The sequence below is a fragment of the Lactuca virosa genome, chromosome 3, assembly GCF_052849685.1.
Source record: "Lactuca virosa cultivar CGN04683 chromosome 3, Lactuca_virosa_CGN04683_v6, whole genome shotgun sequence".
Lineage (NCBI taxonomy): Eukaryota > Viridiplantae > Streptophyta > Magnoliopsida > Asterales > Asteraceae > Lactuca > Lactuca virosa.
The window spans coordinates 10,364,112-10,385,925 of record NC_136428.1 but is presented as its reverse complement, the minus strand read 5'-3'; the positions used below and the strand labels follow the sequence as shown (position 1 = coordinate 10,385,925).

At 38.3% G+C, this 21,814-nt stretch overlaps 1 protein-coding gene across 1 annotated transcript; it reads left to right on the top strand.

Moving 5' to 3' along the window:
• Nucleotides 1–483: 483 nt before the first annotated feature.
• On the top strand, nucleotides 484–930 carry LOC145163293 (uncharacterized). The gene has a single exon (XM_079082132.1). The coding sequence runs from the start codon at nucleotides 484–486 to the stop codon at nucleotides 928–930; it is 447 nt and encodes a 148-aa protein (XP_078938258.1).
• The last annotated feature ends 20,884 nt before the right edge of the window (nucleotides 931–21,814 follow it).

The window sequence follows — 21,814 nt, the reverse complement described above, 5'->3', positions numbered from 1 at the left end:
ACACCATTTGTATAATGCTTATGGGATAAAGGATACCTAACCATTCGTGTTATCTTTTGGTGGCCAAATCTTTCAGTCCTAGCTTGCTGACCAAACATCTGCTTGAGATGTTCAATCACGTCAAAGGTTCTATAACCAAGTTATAAGCCGATTGTACAAGTTTCTTCACTTGGATGACTTGATTGGAAACCTCTTATGATAAAGGTCACCTAAGCAAGAGTGTTTCCAAGGCATAGATGAGACCAAACATGTCAAATTAATAAATGGATTGTTAAGGGTCTCATACATCTAGGAATTACAAGTGGTGTAATTAATAAAAGCTATTTACCTTGTTGAAATTGAGTAAGTGGGATAAAGGATACCTAACCATTTATTTAATTTGTAACTTGGATCCTAGACTTTAAATAAATAATGTTTTTGGAAACAAAAGGGTATTATTTTTAAAGAATTAAATACTAAATAAAACTTTGTTAAATTTTGTAGATGGCTCCACCAACTACTATAACACATCATCACCCGATGAACCTTCGATCCATGCTTGAAGAAGAAAAACTGGGCCATTATAATTTTTTTGATTGGTATAAAAGTTTGAGAACCGTTTTGAAACAAGAAAAGAAAGACTATATCCTTGAATCACATGTCCCGGATGAACCACCCTCCGTCCCGAAGCTTGCACATGATGCATGGCTCAAGAATATAGATGACTCACTTGATGTGTCATGCCTTATGCTATCCACAATGATTCCTGATCTTCAGCAGGATCTGGAACTCTTCACTACCTTTGACATGATTGAACATCTCAAGCAGATGTTTAGTCAGCAACCTAGGACTGAAAGATTTGAAGCTGTTCGAGCCCTTCATCCCTGCAAAATGGAGGAAATTGGAAATGTGAGCACTCATGTTCTGAAGATGAAAAGTCATTTAGATTAATTAGAGAGATTGGGCTCCCCATATCCACTAGACTTGGCCATAGATTTAATTCTAAATTTATTGCCAAATTCTTATGACACTTTCATCATGAACTACAACATTGGGTGGGATAAATCTATCTCTGAGTTGCACGGGATGCTTAAAATTACAGAGAAAAACATCCCAAGGAAAACCCCCCAAGTGGTCATAATTCGGGAGGGACAAGTCAAGAGAAGAATCAATGCAAGAACTCCAAAGGCAAGCCACAAGTTGGAAAGGGCAAAGGGAAGAAAGCTCCCCAAAACCCATCACCAAAGAAGAAGGAAAAGGTTGCTAAGGATGACACATGCTTTGAGTGTGGTATCATGGGGCATTGGAAAAGGAATTGTCCTAAGTACCTTGCTGAGTTGAAGAACAAGAAGGTCGGGGAAGGCCCTTAAGGTATATCCATTTTCATGAATGAAATGGGACTATTCACTTTTTCATCTAACACTTGGTATTTGATACTGGTTGTGGAGCTCATATTTGTAATTCGTTGCAGGGGTTTAGAAAGAGTAGGGAACTGAAGGCAGATGGGATGGTATTGCATGTGGCCAATGGATCACGGGTTGCAGTCCAAGCAATAGGATATTTTGTTTTACACTTACCATCTGTTCTATACTTAACATTAAACAATGTGTGTTTGATTACCTCTATTATTAGAAATATTGTATCAGTTTCCTGTTTAAGAAAATCTGGTTTTAATTTTCAATTTGTTGATGATAATACTCATTCCTTCTTAGATGGAATATTCTATTTTAAGGCTAGACCAATAAATGGAATTTATGAATTGAATCTAGATGACACTTCAAATAATAAGTCCCTTTATCATGTTAACACCAAATGGATCGAACAAGGTTTGAACCAAACAAATCTATGGCATTGTCGTATTGGGCAAATAAACAAGAAGCGCATATCACAACTCCAAAAGAGTGGACTTTTGGGGGAAAATGACACCGAGTCATTTGAAATATGTGAATCTTGTTTATGTGGCAAGATGACAAAGGCCCCTTTCTCTGGCACTAGTGAGAGGGCAAGTGTTTTATTAGGAACCATAAACACAGATGTATGTGGTCTTTTCAAAACAATGTCAAGATATGGTGAAAGATATTATTCACCTTCATTGACGACTACAGTCGATTTGGTTATGTGTATTTGATGAAACACAAACATGAAGCATTTGAAAAGTTTAAATTGTTTCAAAGTGAAGTTGAGAATCAAGTCGATAAAACAATCAAAATCTTCGTTTGGATAGAGGTGGCGAGTACTTGAGCCAAGAGTTTCAAGATCATCTTAGGAGTTTTGGGATTATCTCACAGCATACTCCACCCTGAACACCACATCTTAATGGTGTGTCTGAGAGGAGAAATCAGACCTTACTTGATATGTTTCGATCCATGATGAGTAGAAGTACTCTCCCTTTATCATTTTGGAATTATGCCTTACTCACCGCAACCCGTATCTTGAATATGGCACCAACTAAGAAGGTAGACAAGACACCTTATGAGATATGGTATGGAAAAGCTTCATACCTATCTTATATGGAAGTTTAGATTTGTGAAGCCTATGTTACACAAGAAGCTTCCAACAAACTCGAGCCTACGTCTACCAAATGCATCTTTGTAGGATATCCCAAAGATTTTTTAGGATATTACTTCTACATCCCTAGTGAGAATAAGATCTTTATCTTCCGAAAAGCTGAATTCTTGTAAAGCAAGTTTCTAATGGATGAAGCAAGTGGGAGGCGCGTGGAACTTGAAGAAGATCAAGACCCATAGCCTGATGCAACCCAAGTTGGCACTAGTATCAGACAAGAGGTTGTTGGATATGAAGAGATCATTACTCTTAAACCTGTTGAAACACAAGGCGTTCACAGATCCGGTAGAATTCGTCAAGAACCTGTGAGATATGGATTTCTCATTGATGAATGCTTCATGATGAAAAATGCTGACGAGCCCGTCACTTACTGAAATGCAATGGCAGATCCTGAATCTGATAAATGGCTTGAAGCCATGAACGCAAAGATGCAATCCATAAGAGAAAACCAAGTCTGGGATTTGGTTGAACTTCATCCCCAATGTAAGACTGTAGGGAGTAAGTGGGTCTTCAAGAAGAAGACTGACATGGATGGCAATTTACACACATTCAAAGCAAGACTTATTGCTAAAGGATTCACTCTAACCCAAAGGGTTAATTGTGATGAAACCTTTTCACCAGTTTCTATGATTAAATCTATTAGGATACCACTTGCCATAGCCGCATATCATGACTATGAGATATGGCAAATGGATGTCAAAACCGATTTTCTAAATGGACACTTGGAAGAAGATGTATATATGGTTCATCCCGAAGGTTTTTTCGACCAAAGGCATCCTAATAAAGTGTGTAAGCTCAAAAGATGCATTTATGGGTTAAAACAAGCATCTCAAAATTGGAATCATCGTTTAGATGATGAAATCACAAAGTATGGTTATATTACAAACGAAGATGAATCTTGTGTTTACATGAAAACTAGTGGGAGCTCGGTGACCTTCTTGGTCCTTTATGTGGATGACATACTTATCATTGGAAATCACATTCCAACTTTACGAGGTGTAAAGGCTTGGTTAGGAAAGTGCTTCTCAATGACGGATCTAGGTGAGGCTTAATATATTCTTGGAATCAAAATCTCTAGAGATAGATCAAAACGATTAATAGGTCTAAGCTAAAGTACATACATTGAAAAAATCTTGAAACGGTTCAAGATGGAAAACTCTAAGAGAGGAGTTGTACCCATGGCGCATGGAATAATACGAAGTTCATCTCAATGTCCTAGCACAAAGGCTAAGCTAGACAAGACGAAAGATATTCCATATGCTTTGGCAGTTGGATCTATCAGGTATGTCATGAATTATACTATACCTGTTCTTTCTTATGCTATGATCATGACAAGCAAGTTCCAACAAAATCCAGGGGAGAGTCATTGGATAGCTATGAAGAACATCCTTAAGTACTTGCGTAGAACTAAAGATATGTTCCTCGTCTATGGAGGCGTTGATGAGAGCTTAAGTGTAAAATGTTACATTGATGCTTCATTCACAACATATCAAGATGATTGTATGTCACAATCATGATATGTGTTCATTGTCAATGAGGGTGTAGTATCTTGGAAAAGCTCGAAGCAAAGTGTTGTAGCAAAGTCTACTATAGAGTCAGAATACATCGCTGCTTCAGAAGCTGCATAAGAGGCTGCTTGGATGAAGAAATTCATTGGAGATCTAGGCATGGTTCCTTCCATTCAGGATCCCCTAAAAGTATTATGTGACAATGAGGGTGCAATTGCTTTGGCAAAAGAACCTAGATCACACAGAAGGACCAGACATTTAAGTCGGAGATTCAACTTCATTCGGTATAAAGTTGAAGATGGTGAAATCAGTATTTGCAAAGTTCACACCGATCAAAATTTGGCGGACCCTTCACAAAGGCTTTTCCTCAAGAAAAGTCTAAAGGACATGTTCGAGGGATTGGACTTTGCTATTCTAGTGATTGGATTTGATTTATGTATTATTATTCAATATTGGAACATTTTGTAGCATCATCTATTGTAATAACTATGATATATATGGCATATGATCTTTTCATTAAATATTTGTTGAGTTCTTTATTAACATGTTTAATCCTTGAGTAAATTTATTCACTAAAAAATCTATAGTCGGTTATTACTGTGGGAGCAATAATGAAATCAGGATAATATGAATTGGAATGGTTGACAAAGTGTTGCAACCAGTTTCATAGGTACTTGATAGAGAACAAGTATACGATTGAACCATTCAAGATCACTTCATGGATCGCTGTCATGAATGATACTTGATAAAAGGTAATATATGCATATCCTTGACACCTTAGATACACATATGGGTCTTAAGTGTGGGAAATGTTGTGCTTTGATATAGTCAAACGATGTTCTTTAACCAGGCAGTTATAAACGCTATTTTCAAGTATGATGTGGACCATCCAAGAGGTGGATGTAGTCAACATGGGATTTGTTCCTCTTATTCGTTGAGAGTTAGACATCTAAGGCCTGATGTAAATTTGAAAACTTATATGAGATTGACTGCGATCTATATCTCATGTTCAACATGATGTCTGTAGCAAAGGGATAACTGATAAACATACCTTATAAACCAATTGTAGCCTTCGTTTTCTGGGAATTGGGTGTTGATAGAATGGCACAAAGTCATATGTTAATGGTGGCAGTGAAATGTTGCTAGACGTTCACCACTATCTATATCAATCTAATATGAGTCTCGTGCAAGTGGGAGATTGAAATATCTAATATGCTCAAGAGTCATATTAGAATGATATTGGTATTGAACATACGATACTAAGGGTCACACTAACAACAACTTTATACAATTGATTATTTATTAAAGTTGATTTTAATAAATATTCATAAACTCTTATAATAATTCATAAACTCTTATAATAAATTGGGAAAATATTTATTTCATGGAAATAATTATTTTACAATACAAGTAACACATTATTTCATAAGGTATGAATTTATAAGTCATGCACAACGTTTTGGACTACTTGAACACTTTTGTCTTTTACCTAAAGACAAAGTTTATATTTAGGGTTTAGTTGAACACTTTTGTCTATTTCCTTAGTCAAAACCGTGGCTTCTTACTAGGGTAAGAAGTCATGGTCTTTTGATTAAAATAAAGGAAAGAATGCATGGGTTGTAAAGCATGGGAGACAAGTAGGCGTAGGTGCATGGTGAGCTTAATAGGTTAAGGACTTGTGGGTAAAACTTTTGCTTTATGAAGGCTTGAAAAGGCTTTCATTTGGCCTTATAAAAACCATAACATGCCTCTCATTTCTCTCAAGAATTGTTCTTACAAAAGGCTTAAGAGTTCTTATTTGTTTTTATGCTCTCTTAGATCAAATACTTGAGTATTTGCTTCTAAGCTTAAGAGTTGACAAAAGGAACTAGAATTCTCATGAAGTTGATCAATTGTTGTTGTTTCAAAGTTCATCCATCTTCTTCAACATCCAAGCCTCCCCTAGAGGATCCAAAGTTCTTCAAATGTTGTCACTACTTCTTTATTCTATGGTTGTGTTTTTATCTTTCCATTTCTTGCAAGTAGATCCTTGGTGGGTTGTAATTTGTTATTAAGTTCGAATTTACAATACTTCCGTTGCTATTATTTTGAGCTTTTGGAAACTAATTTTGAACAAAACCCTACAATTGGTATCAAGAGCCACCTTGCGAGTTTGGTAAGATTTTTTGATTTATGGAAATCTTAGTTTTTGGAGAATATGGATAACTTGATTTTCTTTAAAAACACGTTCATACATATTTTCTTTGACAACTTTTTTAATTGTTATTTTTGTGACAAAAACTTACATGCATTTTTTTTGTCACTTAAAGTTGTCTTAGAAAAACAAAGGTTGTTTTATGATTATATGTATTTTAGAGTGCATAAAGAAGCATTGGACCATTTGTGTTGTTGTTTGTGTGATTTATTTGAAAATGGTTTGTAATATTCCTTTATTCATAAAAGTATGTAATAAAAGTAGCTAGTTTTTATTCTTGTTATTTTTTATGTAATAGATTAGTTTTAGACTAGATTTATTTTATGAAAAATATAACAAGATGAAGATAAAGGCCATTTTTGAAGACTTCAAGTGGAGGCCATGGTTTTATAAGGTTTTTATAAAAGTTCATAATTTTTATAAAGATCTTATAAAATTGCAACAAAGTTGGTTGTTATTCCAAGTAGGAGCTTGAAGATAAAATGAAGGTCACATGAAGAACAACTTGTATTATTCGGTCACTTTTGTCCCTTAGGAAGGACTTAACACTTTTGTGTTGGCTCACAAAAGTGTTAACTAGTTTAAGGCTTGTTTATGTCAAATGTATGCTTGTGTTCTTTATTTTTCAAGTAAATATTTTGTGTTGTTGATAATTTAGCTTTTTACAAACTCAAATTATTTTTTTGTCAAAATAAGCATCACATGGAGTTTGAATTTGAAAATTTCAAAGTTGAACATAAGATGTAACAAATTAATGCTTTAAAATAAAAACCGTTTTTATTAAAAACGTCAATTACCACACATTTTCAAATAGTAAAATATAAGTCTAAAAATTGTGATTTTGAAACTTATACAAACTCCAAATATTTTTTAATGAAAGAAAGTTTTATTAAACAATATTAAAAGGTTCTACAAGGCTCAAACTCAAACTTAATATTCTGATATTATCGTTAAAATTGAATCGGTCAAAATATAAAAACCGGGTTTTATATTTGAAAATATTATCAGAATGTTTTAGGTCATGATGGTCGTGAAGATTCAATCTGTACCAAACATCACAGGAGCAGCATCCAAGATACCGCGAGTAATCTCAGTCGCAATGAACTCGCATAGCCTCTCATCAATCGGTTATGTGCTCGAGCCAGAACCAGAACTTGAGCCTGAACCAGAACCTCCTCCTTGAGTGATCACCACCATACTTAAACTTAAAAAAAACATTGAAACGATCAGCATAAAACTCGAGGAAACTCCCACCACACCGGTCTGCTTAGAATCTCCAAAACTGTCCTTGTATCGAGTACAGATCTTGTGCTTCCAGTAGTATGGGCCCACTACTACCTTCCACACCTATCTGTACTTTTCTCAAGAACCATCCTGAATTCTCTAAGTCACCGCACTAAATCCATATACCAGTCCTATGTTATACTTCATAAAAACTCTATTATGGCATCACCTAGGCTTTCTTGTGAGTTCTCAATTCGACTGCCTCTACAATACTAAGAACCCCAACCAACATTGTTGGTTGCCTTATGCATGCAAGTTATACACAAAATGGGATCACATAGACTATCAAATGATGATTCTACCCTAAGTCCACAACCAAACAAGGAACAGGAAATGAGGCTAAATCGATAATTCTAGGGCTATATGATCCTAATCGTATACAAATTTTAAAGCATACAGTAAGCAATTAACTAAGCCGATATCGATTCCAAGTAATACACAAAATCCAATTATCCTAGGCTATAAGGCATCACACAAAGCAGGCAATTTTGTCATAAGATTCCTGAAGGTATCCTTAGCCCTACACTAGCATGTAATTCATACTCATACCGATTCAACTAAAAATACGCAACATCATAACTTTTTTTTAACTCGGTTTAAACCAGAAAAAATTCAGTCTAATACCATTTTCAACATTTTGAAACTTAGCTAGTCACTCACCAATAAATTTAATCTTACCAAAGAATACCCTCAACATACTACAAAGGCAGGTGCAAGAAACTTCTCATGGCTTGGTCCCTTTGAAACATTTTGCAACTTTTGGAAATAATTTAATGTGTTTGATACTTGAAATATGTTGAGTATTGATTTACATTTTCTAGTAAATATTATAATAATATTTTAGGTCATGATGATTGTGAAGATTAAATTTATACCAAACATCACATGAGTAGCATCCAAGATACCGCGAGTAATCTCAGTCACAATAAACTCGCGTAGCCTTTCATGAATTAGTTATGTGCCCGAGCCTGAACCAAAACCTCCTCCTTGAGTGATCACCACCATACTTAAACTGAAAAACAACATAGAAACGATCAACATAAAACTCGAGGAAACTCCCACCACACCGGTGTCCTTAGAATCTCCAAAACCGTCCTTGTCTCGAGTACAGATCTTGTACTTCCAGTAGTACGGGCCCAATACTACCTTCCACAGTTATATGTACTTTCCTCAAGAACCATCCTGAATCATCTAAGACACCACACTAAATCCATATACCAATCCTATGCTATATTACATACAAACTCTATTATGGCATCACCTAGGCTTTCCTATGATTTCTCAATTCGATCGCCTCTAAAATACTAAGAACCTCAACCAAAACTGTTGGTTGCCTTATGCATGCAAGTTATACACAAAATGGGATCACATAGACTATCAAATGATGATTCTACCCTAAGTCCACAACCAATCAAGGAACAGGAAATGAGGCTAAATTGATCATTCTAGGGCTATATGATCCTAATTGTATACAACTTTTAAAGCATACACTTACAAATTAACTAAGCCGATATCCATTCCAAGAAATACATAGCATCCAGTTCTCCTAGGCTATAAGGCATCACACAAATTAGGAAATTCTATCATACGATTCCTGAAGGTATGCTTAGCCCTACAATTGCAAGTAATTCATATATTAGGCGTGCTAGTAACAACACTTATGTATGAGTATTTTGGGAAAACTTACTTGAGCTCGGTTGATTGCACACATTGCACCCCCTTTTTATTTTTGTAAAGATTCGTTAGATATTTATTTTTCTAAAAAAATATTATCATTTCCTCGGTCTGAGTTCTGATACACCCGAAAGTGTACCTGAATCCCTCAAATCAAGGCTCTGATACCAACTTCAAATGACCCAAAATCCATAAGTAAAAATTTCATTGTTAAGTCAATAAAAAAATCATCAAATATCCATATCAACCCAAAAAAAGTTTGTCAATGTGAAAATAGTTATCAAAGTACAATCTGAAAGATCATAAAAATGTTGAACACGAGTGGATGTGCTGTGATCAGGCCATGCCCTTCCCTATCGATCCGGACGTACCTGAAACATAAACTTAAACCATAAGCACAAAGCTTAGTGAGTTCCCCTAAATACCACACACAACATACATATAAATATAACATCACGCAGTTGTGTCGCGTCCGTATCAACCCCCGAGTCTGTATCAATCCTCTATAACAACAAGTAGTTGTTTCGGGTCCATATCCACCCCTGGGTCCATATCGACCCTGAGTCCATAGTCACATAATCACATACATCCTACACATACAAATCGGTGGTCGACATTGGTGCCTTCGATCCACTAGTATGATGAGAATACTTACATCAACTGAAGATATCTGAATCATACACTCGGGCTGCTGCTACTCCGGCTCCTCACACTAATCATAACCCTAAATCAAATCTAATTAATAGTCGGGATTTTAACCCGATAATCGAAGGTCAAGTTCATCCTCTAACTTACTAAGGGCAAAAAACCATTTCGCCCTTCCCATACATGACCCAACTAGACAACGCCCAAAACCCCTAATAGCCCAAGGCCCAAAGATGGCCCAAAAGGTTTTCTGAGAGTACGCCCGTCGTACCCCTTATTACGTCCAACGTACAGCTCGATCTAGGAGGGGTTATGGGGCCACAACCCACTGCGCTCAGCGTACTCAAGATTATGCCTAGCGTAATCCCCTGTAGTCCAAACTCTCATTTAATGTCTTAATGCTTAAAGATATAATTGCCAAACTTCATATTTAACTCTAATGAATATCTAAAATCATAAAATTGTAACCTAATTTGTATTACCATCTAAAAACTCATAACTTTTGCATGATGAATATAAAGGGTCAAGCATGCCTGGAGTAGACCATACTCATTAGACCTAGGTTTTTGGGACAAAAAGGTCATAACTTGTAACTTCACAAGATCTAGCAAGGAAAGCTTCAAGATTTGAACTTTATACCTCCTAGAGAAGCACAAAGATGTGAAGAACCTAGATCCAAAAGTGTATGCATGCGTACGTGAGGAAACAACAATCATTCTTTTTATGACATACACCCGACGTACCAGTCTCGTACGCCCAACGTAGGGACCAAATTTGCAAAATTCTGATGGATCAAGCTAAATATGAAAATACCTGGAACACTGGCATTACAACTCCTCCCACTTGAATCAGGCTTCACCCTTGAAGTCTGTTGCTGCAAACAAGTTTGGGTAGTGCTCCCTCATCTCATCCTCTGATTCCCATGTCCATTCAGAGCCTTTCCGGTGTTGCAATTGCACATTCACCAGGTTCACCACTTTGTTTCACAGAGCCTTGGTCTTCCGATCGAGTATTGCAATCAGCCTCTCTATATAGTTCAGGCGCTCATCGACCTGAATATCATCCATAGGAATCACTGTAGAATTAACGGCTACATACGTTCGCAACTGAGAGACATGAAAAGTGTTGTGGATCTGACTGATATCATCAGGCAAATCCAGCTGATATGCCACCTTTCCCACCCGGGTAGTAATCATGAAGAGACCAATAAACCGAGGACCCAACTTACCCCACTTTCAGAACTGGATGACACCTTCAGCAACACCAAGTCCCCCACCTGAAACTCGAGGTCCGAACGACGATAGTATGCATAACACTTCTTCTGGATTTGTGCGACTCACAACCTGTCACGCACTTGCTAGATCAACTCATTGGTCTTGAGCACCACTTCAGTACTTCCCATGAGCTGATGCACGAACTCGCCCCAACAAACTGGGGTTCTACACATCCTCCCATACAACATCTCGAAGGGTGGTTGATAAATACTGGCATGATAACTATTGTTGTAGGAGATCTCTGCCCGTGGATGGTAAGTATCCAACTCCCTCCAAAATCTAACACACACGCCCGAAGCATATATTCGAGCATTTGAATTGTCCGCTCACTCTGCCCATCGATATGGGGATGGTATGTTGTACTAAAATGCAGTTAAGTACCCAATTCCTCATGAAACTTCCCCCAAAACCTGGAGGTGAAACGAACATCTTGGTCTAAAACCAGCAAAACTGGCACCCCATGCCGAACTACCACCTCCCGAATGTAAATTTCAGCCAACTTCTCAGCAGATATACGCTGGACAATCAGAATGAAATGCGCGCTCTTGGTCAATCTATCAACAATGACCCAGATAGAATCAACTCCACATGCCGTCCTTGTCAACTTTGTGATAAAATTTATGGGGATCTCTTCCCATTTCCACATGAGAATGGGTAATGGTTGCATCTTTCCATAAGGTCTCTGATGTTCGGACTTGACTTTCCGGCAATTCAAGCACCACTCTACAAACCATGCTATCTCCTATTTCATGCAGGGCCACTAATAGCTTAACTTCAGACCCCTATACATCTTTGTGGCCCCTGGGTGGATCAAAAACCTCAGATTATGAGCCTCTTCTAACACGGTATGCCTCACCCCACCAATAGTCGGAACCCAAACTTCGCCACACTGAGTCAACAAGTCCCGACCATCTCTGACCAATAAAGGAACTTGTCCCCTGATCCGCTCCGTCTTCCAATTTTCCCTTTTTAATCCCTCCACCTGAGCCTTCTTGATTAAATCCAATAAAGGAGAAATGATAACCATCCTCAGACATATATCCCCCGTAGGTTTACTCACTACCTTGCAGCTCAGGGCATCGAACACCACATTGGCCTTCCCAGGATGATATAGGATCTCACAATCATAATCCTTCACCACATCCAACCATATCCTCTTACGCATATTCAAATTCGGCTGATCCATCAGGTACCTCAAGCTCTTATGGTTAGTGTAGATAGTAAACCTAACCCCATACAAATAGTGCCTCCAAATATTAAGAGAAAAAGCTACAGCCCCCAACTACAAATCATGCGTAGAATAATTCGCCTCATGAGGCTTTAGCTTCCTCGAAGAGTACACAATCACATGTCTTCTCTACATGAGACCAGCTCCCCAAACCAAGATAGACGCATCACAATATACCATAACATCCTCCATGCCCTCGCGAAGCACGAGAATCGGGGCCTCGCATGATCTCTGCCTCAGTGACACAAAATATGACTGTTGATCGGGACCTTATAGGAAAATAATGTTTTTCTTCGTCAAGCGAGTCAATGACACAACAATCTTAAAGAAATCCTGGATGAAACTCAGATAATATTCCGCGTGACCAAGAAAACTACGAACCTCAGAGGGGGTTTTCAAAATCTCTCATCGCATCACAGCCTCGATCTTGGCCGGATCGACCAATATACCCTTCTGGTTGACGATGTGCCCCAATAAAAGCACCTCGCGCAACCAACAACCAGAATCACATTTGGAGAATTTGTCATACAACTTCTCTTTCCTTAAGGTCTCTAATGCTTCTCGCAAATGATCCTTGTGCTGCTCCTTGGTCTTGGAGTAGATCAAAATATCATCTAAAAATACGATCACCAACCGATCCAACATTGGTCTGCATATCCGGTCCATGAGATCCATGAATGTTGTTGGCGCATTGATGAGCCCGAATGGCATCACCACAAACTCGTAATGACCATAACGAGTCCTGAAGGCCGTATTCTACATATCCTCATCTCTAACCCTAATCTGATGGTAACCTGATTGCAAATCAATCTTAGAAAACCAAGATGCACCCTGAAGCTGGTCAAATAAGTCGTCGATCCTCACAGGTGGGTAACGATTCTTCATCGTTATCTTATTCAACTCCCGATAGTCAATGAACATCCTGTGTGAACTGTCCTTCTTTTTCACAAACAGGATCGATGCTCCCCATGGTGAACTACTCGGTCTAATAAGCCTCTTGTCTAGCAACTCCTGAAGCTGCATAGACAACTCCTGCATCTCTGGCGGTGCGAATCGATATGGTTCTATGGCCAACGGGGCCGCACCAAGAACTAAATCAATACGAAACCCAACTTGCCTCTCAGGAGGCAATCCTAAAAAATCCTCAGGGAAAACATCAGGAAAATCCCGAACGATGGACACCTCACTCAACATCGTCTTGTCCCCTATCCGAGTATCTGGCATGTAATCCAAAAATCCAAAATAGCCCTACTGGCCTTCGCAGCTGAACAGAGAGCCAACCCATGCGAGGATCCCTCGCCAGGAATAAATAGTTCTCCCATAATGGGGTTCGAACTCTCACTAGCTGGTGCTCACAATCAATCATGGCCCCATTAGGACCCAACCAGTCCATCCTGATGACAACCTTCGACCCTAGCAGAGGAATCGAAACCAAGTCAATAGAATATCTATCGCTAAACAGATTCAGAACACATCCATGATGAACCTTCGAAGCACTCACAAAACGATCATCGACAAGCTCTAACTCCAACGGCTAGTCTAGAATCCTAGGAGCATCGCTAAACTTCTTGCTAAGCTAAAGACATACAAAGGATCGGGTAGCATCCGAATAAAACAGAACATGAGCAGCCATACCATTGCCTAAGAAAGTCCCTATAGAAGATCAGATACAACATAAGCATAAATAAGGAAAAAAATAAAAGATAAAATAAAATTTCATACTGGTAACCACATCTGATGCTGCTCGAGCCTCATCGGTAGTCAAATGAAATGCCCTGCTCTTCACCACAGGTGTCTCTGCCTTGCCCTGGCGGCCATCGGTAATCCTCAAGGTGGTTGGTGCAGGCGCCGCCACTGCCTCTCCTGACAATCTCGGACAATCGGCATTTTATAGTTTGTTTGGTTGCAGTGAAAACAAATCAATGCACATAGGGGGGATCCCTAATCATATGATCGGTCTGACCACATCTGTAACAGCCTGAACCCGCTGATCAACATGTCCCACTGTGCGGCTTGCCGCACTTTCCGCAACGGCCCTGACCCTGTTGTCCCCTAGAATGCGAATCAGAAGTCTTGGGCTTCTTAGCCTAACACATAGCTATCTGTACTTGCTCCGTCTTGCACTTCGTCCGATGATCCAGCTCAATCTCCCGCTCACGGGCCCTCTCAATCATATCATTTAGGGTCTTGCACCTCGAAAAGCTCACGAACTCCCTAATTTCATCCCTCAACATTTCATGATATCACATCTTCTTCATTTCCTCATCTACAGTGTATTGCAGAACCAATGGAACCCTCTCACGGAACTTGTCGATGATCTCCGCCACAGTCTCAGTAGTCTGGCGAAGGTCCTAAAACTCCCTCGCCACCTGTTGCACCTCTATCGCCGGTGTAAACTCCTCATGGAATCTCCTAACAAACTCTTTCCGCGTCATGGCCGCCAAAGCCGAAGATCCCAACGCTCGGTTGACCTCATCCCGCCAGTCACGTACTCGGTCTCTCAGTAGGCAGGATGCAAACCTTACCTTTGCCTCCTCCGGGAAAAAACTCGTCCGCTAAGCATTCTCCATGTCAGCGATCTAGTGTCGGCTAGAGATGGGGTCCTTAGCCCCAAAGAACTCTGGAGTTCTACAAACCTTGAAATCCTGAAACGCAGGAGTTCGTGCTCCTAACTGACCCACAACGATCTCGGCCCAAAAAGCCCCAAGTCTCTCATCCAAAAGATCCATAATCCCCTCCTTAATGGTACCAAACATCACAGAAGTAGCATCCAAGATACCGTGAGTAATCTCGACCGCAATGAACTTGCGTAGCCTCTTATCAAACAGTTATGTTCCTGACCCAGTTGTAGAACCAGAACCTCCTCCTCGAGTGATCACCACCATACTCAAACTGAAAAACAACATAGAAACATTCAGCAGAAAACTTGAGGAAACTCCCACCACACCGGTCTCCTTAGAATCTCCAAAACTATCATTGTGTCGAGTACAAAACTCGTGCTTCCAGTAGTACGGGACCAATACAACCTTCCACACCTTTTTATACTTTCCTCAAGAACCATCCTGAATCCTCTAAGTCACCACACTAAATCCATATACCAATCCTATGTTATAATGCTTGCAAACTTTAATATGGCATCACCTAGGCTTTCCTATGATTTCTTAATTTGACTGCCTCTACAATACTAAGAACCTCAACCAACACTGATGATTGCCTTATGCATGCAAGTTATACATAAAATGGGATCACATAGAATGTCAAATGATGATTCTAACCTAAGTCCACAACCAAACAAGGAACAAGAAATGAGGCTAAATCGATCATTTTAGGGCTATATGATCGTAATCATATACAACTTTTGAAGCATACACTTAGCAATTAAGTAAGCCGATATCGATTCCCAATAATACATAACATACAATACTCCTTGGCTATAAGGATCACACAAATCAGGCAACTCTATCGTACGATTCCTGAAGGTATCTCAGGGCCTACACTAGCGTGCAACTCATATATCAGGCATACTAATCACAACACATAGGTATGAGTATTTTGGGAACACTTACTTGAGCTCGGCCGATTGCACACAACGCAACCATTTTTATTTTGTAAAAATCCTTTAGAAATTTATTTTTCTTTTAAAACAAATTATCATTTCCTCAACTTGAGATCTGACACACCTGAAAGTGTGCCCGAATGCCTCAAACCAAAGCTTTGATACCAACTTGTAACGACCCAAAATCCATAAGTAAAAATTTCATTTTTAAGTCAATAAAAAATCATCAAATATCCATATTAACCCAACAAAAGTATGTCAATGTGAAAATAGTTATCAGAGTACAATCCCAAAGATCATAAAAGTACTGAACACTGGTTGATGTGATGCGATCATGCTGGGCCCTACCCTCTCGAACTGGAAGTACCTGAAACATAAAATTAAACCGTAAGCACAAAGCTTAATGAGTTACCCAAAATACCACACACAACATACACATAAACATAACAAGACGCAGTTGTGTAGGGTGTGTATCAACCCCATATAATAGCAAGTAGTGGTGGTAGGTCTGTATCATCCCCCGAGTCTATATCGACCCCGAGTCTGTAATGATTCCGAGCCCATATTGGCTCTATGTATAATTCATACAATCATATCCATAATTGTCACATAATCACATACATCCTACACATACAAATATTGGACGACATTTGTGCCTTCGACCCACTAGTGTGGTGAGAAGACTCACCTTAACTTAAGATATCCATATCACACACTTGGGCTGATGCTATTACGGCTCCTCACACTGATCATAACCTAAAATCAACTCTAATTAATAATAAGGTTTTTAACACCGTAATCAAAGGTCCAATTAATCCTTCAACTTACTAAGGGCAAAAAACTGTTTTGCCTTTCCCATACATGACCCAACTAGGCAAGGCCTAAAACCCCTAATGGCCTAAGGCCCAAATATGGCCCAAAAGGTTTTCTGATAGTACGTCCGGAGTACCCCTTATTACACCCAATGTACATCTCGATCTAGGAGGGGTTACGGTGCGACATCCCACTACGCTCAATGTACTTAAAATTACGCCCAACGTAATCCCCAGAAGTCCAAACTCTCATTTAATGTCTTAATGCTTAAAGACATAACGTCCAAACTTTAGATTTAACTCTAATGAATGTCTAAAATAGTAAATTTGTAACCTTTATGCTTTTGCATGGCTACAAGGAGCACAAAACTAAATCCCTAACTTATATTACCATCTAAAACCCCATAACTTTTGCATGGATGAATACAAAGGGTCAAGCGTGCATTTTTATGTCACCAAACACTCGGAAATGCCTAAAATGAAAACTCAAATGGTCTGGAGTAGACCATACTCATTAGACCAAGGTTTTTGGGACAAAAAGGTCATAACTTGCAACCTAACAAGATCTAGCAAGGCAATCTTTAAGATTTGAACTTTATACCTTCTGGAGATGCACAAAGATGTGAAGAACCTAGATCCAAAAGCTTGAGAGCAACACCATTTCTCCAAAGATCTCCCTTCACTACCAAGAACACCAAAATAACACTCAAGAGCTTCAAAACTCACACCAAGAATTAGGGTTTCGAGATGGGGGCTAAGAGGGATGGAGGCTGGAGGTAAGGAAGGGGTTATGGCCTTAAAGTCCTTTAAATAGGGTCCAAACCCTAACATTTAGGGTTTTCCCTCTGCATAAGTTCGCCCAACATATGCATGTGTATGTCTAGTGTACACGAGGAAACCACAGTCATTATTTTAATGACCTACGCCCGGCATAACTGTCTCGTACGCCCAACGTAGAGACCAAATTTGCAAAATTTTGATGGATCAAGCTAAATTCGACAATACTTGGAACACTAGCAGTACAATTCCCCCCACTTGAATCAGACTTTGCCCTCAAAGTCTGCTGCTGCAAATAAGTCTGGGTAGTGCTCCCTTATCTCATCCTCCGGTTCCCATGTCCACTCAGAGCCCTTCCGGTTCTGCCATTTCACCTTCACCAGGTTCACCACTTTGTTGCACAGAGCCTTTCTAGTTGAGGATCGCAATCGTCCTCTCTATATAGTTCAGGCACTCATCGACTTGAATATCATTAAAAGGAATTACCACAGAATTATCGACTACACACTTTCGCAACTGAGAGACATGAAAAGTGTTGTGGATCTGATTGATCTCATCAGGAAAATCCAGTCGGTATGTCACCTTGCCCACCCGAGCAGTAATCATGAAGGGACAAATCAAATGGTATGGAGTAGATCATACTCATTAGACCAAGGTTTTCAGGAGAAAAAGGTTATAACTTGCAACCTAACAATATCTAGCAAGGAAAGCTTTAAGATTTGAACTTTATACCTTCTAGAGATGCACAAAGATGTGAAGAACCTAGATCCAAAATCTTGAGAGCAACACCACTTCTCCAAATATCTCCCTTCACTACCAAGAACAACAAAATAACACTCAAGAGCTTCAAAACTCACACACACGAATTAGGATTTCGAGATGGGGGCTAAGAGGGATGGAGGTTGTAGGTAAGGAAGGATTTAAGGCCTTAAAACCTTTAAATAGGGTCCAAAACCTAATATTTAGGGTTGTCCCTCTGCATGAGTTCGCCCAGTGTATGTATGCATATACCCAGCGTACGTGAGGAAACCATGATTAGTCTTTAAATAACCTACGCTCGGCGTACTTGTCTCGTACGCCCAACGTAGGGATCAAATTTGCAAACTTTTTATGGATCAAGCTAAATATGAAAATACCTGGAACACTATGGGCTCCATTATAAAGATGCTCAATTCATGTTTCTTCCTGCTCATTCTTCTTATTTTTTTGTTTAAACTAAATTCCAGAGAGCCATTTGAGTGTTTCCTACTTAGTGTCTTTTCTATTTTAAACACTTGTAATTCAATCATTATGAATATAAATATGAGGCACCTTTGAATCTTTAACTTTGAACTTATAAAAACATTTTGATCATAAATTTGGTTGATTCACAAATCTTATTTTCCGCATTACTTTCCATTTGACGATTCTGAAACTCTATTTTAGTCTTTTCAATACTTAGATTCGTTAGGTCTAAGGTCACTGGTCATTCTCATTTCTTTAGTTGGTTTCAGAGCTCGTGTGATCGGCTTTGAGACTTAGATTTTTTTTTTCCCTAATTTTTTTTAAGTTTCAAACTAATATCAATTGTTCATAATGGCAAGTGTGAATCAAAACCAAAATGTCTTGTACTCAGTTTCAGTCGCAAACAGTCTTGGTGCAGGAAATCGTGCACCTGTTCTTCTACCAAGCGAATACTCGTCATGAGCAGATCACATCAAGTACTACTTAGAAGGTTATGAAGATGACATCTAGACTTACATTTCCACTAGAATTCATACTCTAAAATTCTTCAAAGAAGTCAAAATTCCTGAACCAGTTGTTTGTCCTGAAACTTCAAAAGGAATCTCTGAATCTGTCTCTTTTGGTGCTCAAGCTTGTGAAAGGAGAATGAGGAAATTTGAGGCTAAGGAAATGCAAGAACGTTTTGCTGGAATTGCCCATGAGATTTATGAAAAACTTCTTGATGAACATAAGGGATCACCCTTTGATGTTTGGAATGCATTAAAGAAACAGTTCGAAGGAACTGACAAGATTCTTGCCAATAGGAAGAAAGTTGTGTTGTTAGATATGGAATATTTCAAAATTCTACCTAACGAAACTCTCTTTGATACATATTCCATGTATACTATTGTTTTCAACATGGTTAAGAAGGAGAAAGATCACAAGAGGACTTCAATCTGAAATTCCTGAATAACCTATATCCTAAATGGGATAGAGTACACATGATCATGCTACAAATTGCAACCAACTTGGATACTATGTCCTTGTATGATTTGTATGTTGATCTGCAACAACATAAGCGAAAATTCAACAAGCAAGCTCAAGGAACTCCCTTTGATAATCAAGGTCTTGTCTTGGGAAACTCAGCAACCATGAAAAATAAGTCTCAAAACTTGATTTCATATCACAACCCAATTCCAAACCACTTTGCTGATCAGTTCATCATCGAAGGATATGGAGCATCTCCATATCAAAATTCGAGTATGGCACAACAGTATAATCAAAATTCCTTCATGCCAACTCAACAATCTCTTCAAATATCAAATGGATACATGGAAAATCACCAAGCATTCATAGAAACCACAACGTAACCTTTTCAATTCAATAAGGAATATGAGTATTAAGAATGGCTGGCTCTCCTAACCAAGTTCAATACAAACTTCAAGAAGTTTGTAAACAAGCCAAATAAGAACTTCAAAGCACAAAGTTATCAACAACCCCAACACTATCATCAAAATAATGTTTCAGGTCATGATGATCCTGAAGATTCACCAAATGTTTGAAAAATCAAATGTTGCAGCTCTTGCAGTAGACATGGAGCACTCGCCGATAGCAAGTTGGCCCATCATGATCTCATATGGCACATCTAGATCATATGTGTAGCATCATGAATATTGGTGGCTCACCTCAAGTTAATGGAGCATAATGAACATGTTGATGGCTCATCAGGATGCACATGGCATATCATGCTTAATGATGACGCATCCAATTTCTCAATTGCACATCCAATTCGTCTATGGTAGATCATGTTTCATGCTTTCACATGTTCAAGTCCAAGACACATTCCAGTATTCAAGAAACAACTTATATTGATCACTAACACTTCTAGAAGGTGTTGACATCTTAGAAGACAATGGAGCATCATGATGCTCATGATTCTCATCACACTTTCAATGTTAATCAGGGATGCTCAATAGAATTGAAGACTCAAGACTTGGATGGAACCCTAACGGAATGCAAATGGAATTGGAATATTCCATCAATTCTCCGTTAAGTAGAGCAAAATGCCAACTGATGACTCAGTCATGACGACGTGTTAACACCTTATTAGTTAAGCCATGTCATGGGTTTTTCTAAAGCTTTCAAATAGGCCCCTTGAGCTCCATTATTAAGCTGCTTAATTCCTATTTCTTCCTGCTCGTTCTGCTCATTTGGTGTTTAGACTAAATTCCAGAGAGCCATTTGAGTGTTTCCTACTTAGTGTCTTTTCTATTTCAAACACTAGTAATTCAATCATTATGAATATGAATATGAGGCACATTGAATCTTTTAACTTTGGACTTATAAAAACATTTTCATCATAAATTTGGTTGATTCGCAAATCTTATTTTCTGCATTACTTGCCACTTGACGATTTTGAAACTCTGTTTCAGTCTTTTCAATACTTAGATTCTTTAGGTCAAAGGTCTAAGCTCACTAGTCATTCTTATTTCTTTAACAACCTTTCATATTTATAAAGGATGAGACATTCTTCATTTTTACTCTCACTATCGATGTGACATGAAGACATTTTAATCAAAATCCCTTCTTTATTTGTCAATAATCTCATTTGTTAAATAACATACTAGGTAAATAAAATAAATAAATAAAATTATCCAAAAAATTAATGGTTTAATAATTTCATTTTTTAATAATCCTATAAGTTGTTATCCAAAAAGGGTAAGTTTTTATTGAATAACTTTTTGTTAATTCTCAAAAACATAAACCCAGTAAAGCTATGATATATAGAAAGTTCTTTTGTATGTATTTTTCATGATTCAAAAATTTATTAGAAAATGAATTCATTTATTAAATATAATCAAGCATACATTTTGCTTATGAATCTAAAGGAGTTTTCAAACAATTATAAGATGTTTTTTTTATATTTCTATAACATTATTTAACTAATTTATAATATTAATAGAAAACAATTGAAAAGTCATAGGAGTTTGAAAATCTCACCAAAGAATGCCATCAACATTTTGCAAAGACAGACGCAAGGAAGTTTTCAGGCTTGGTCCCTCTACAACATTTCACAACTTTTCCTATTTATAGAGGATGATGCATTCTCTGGTTT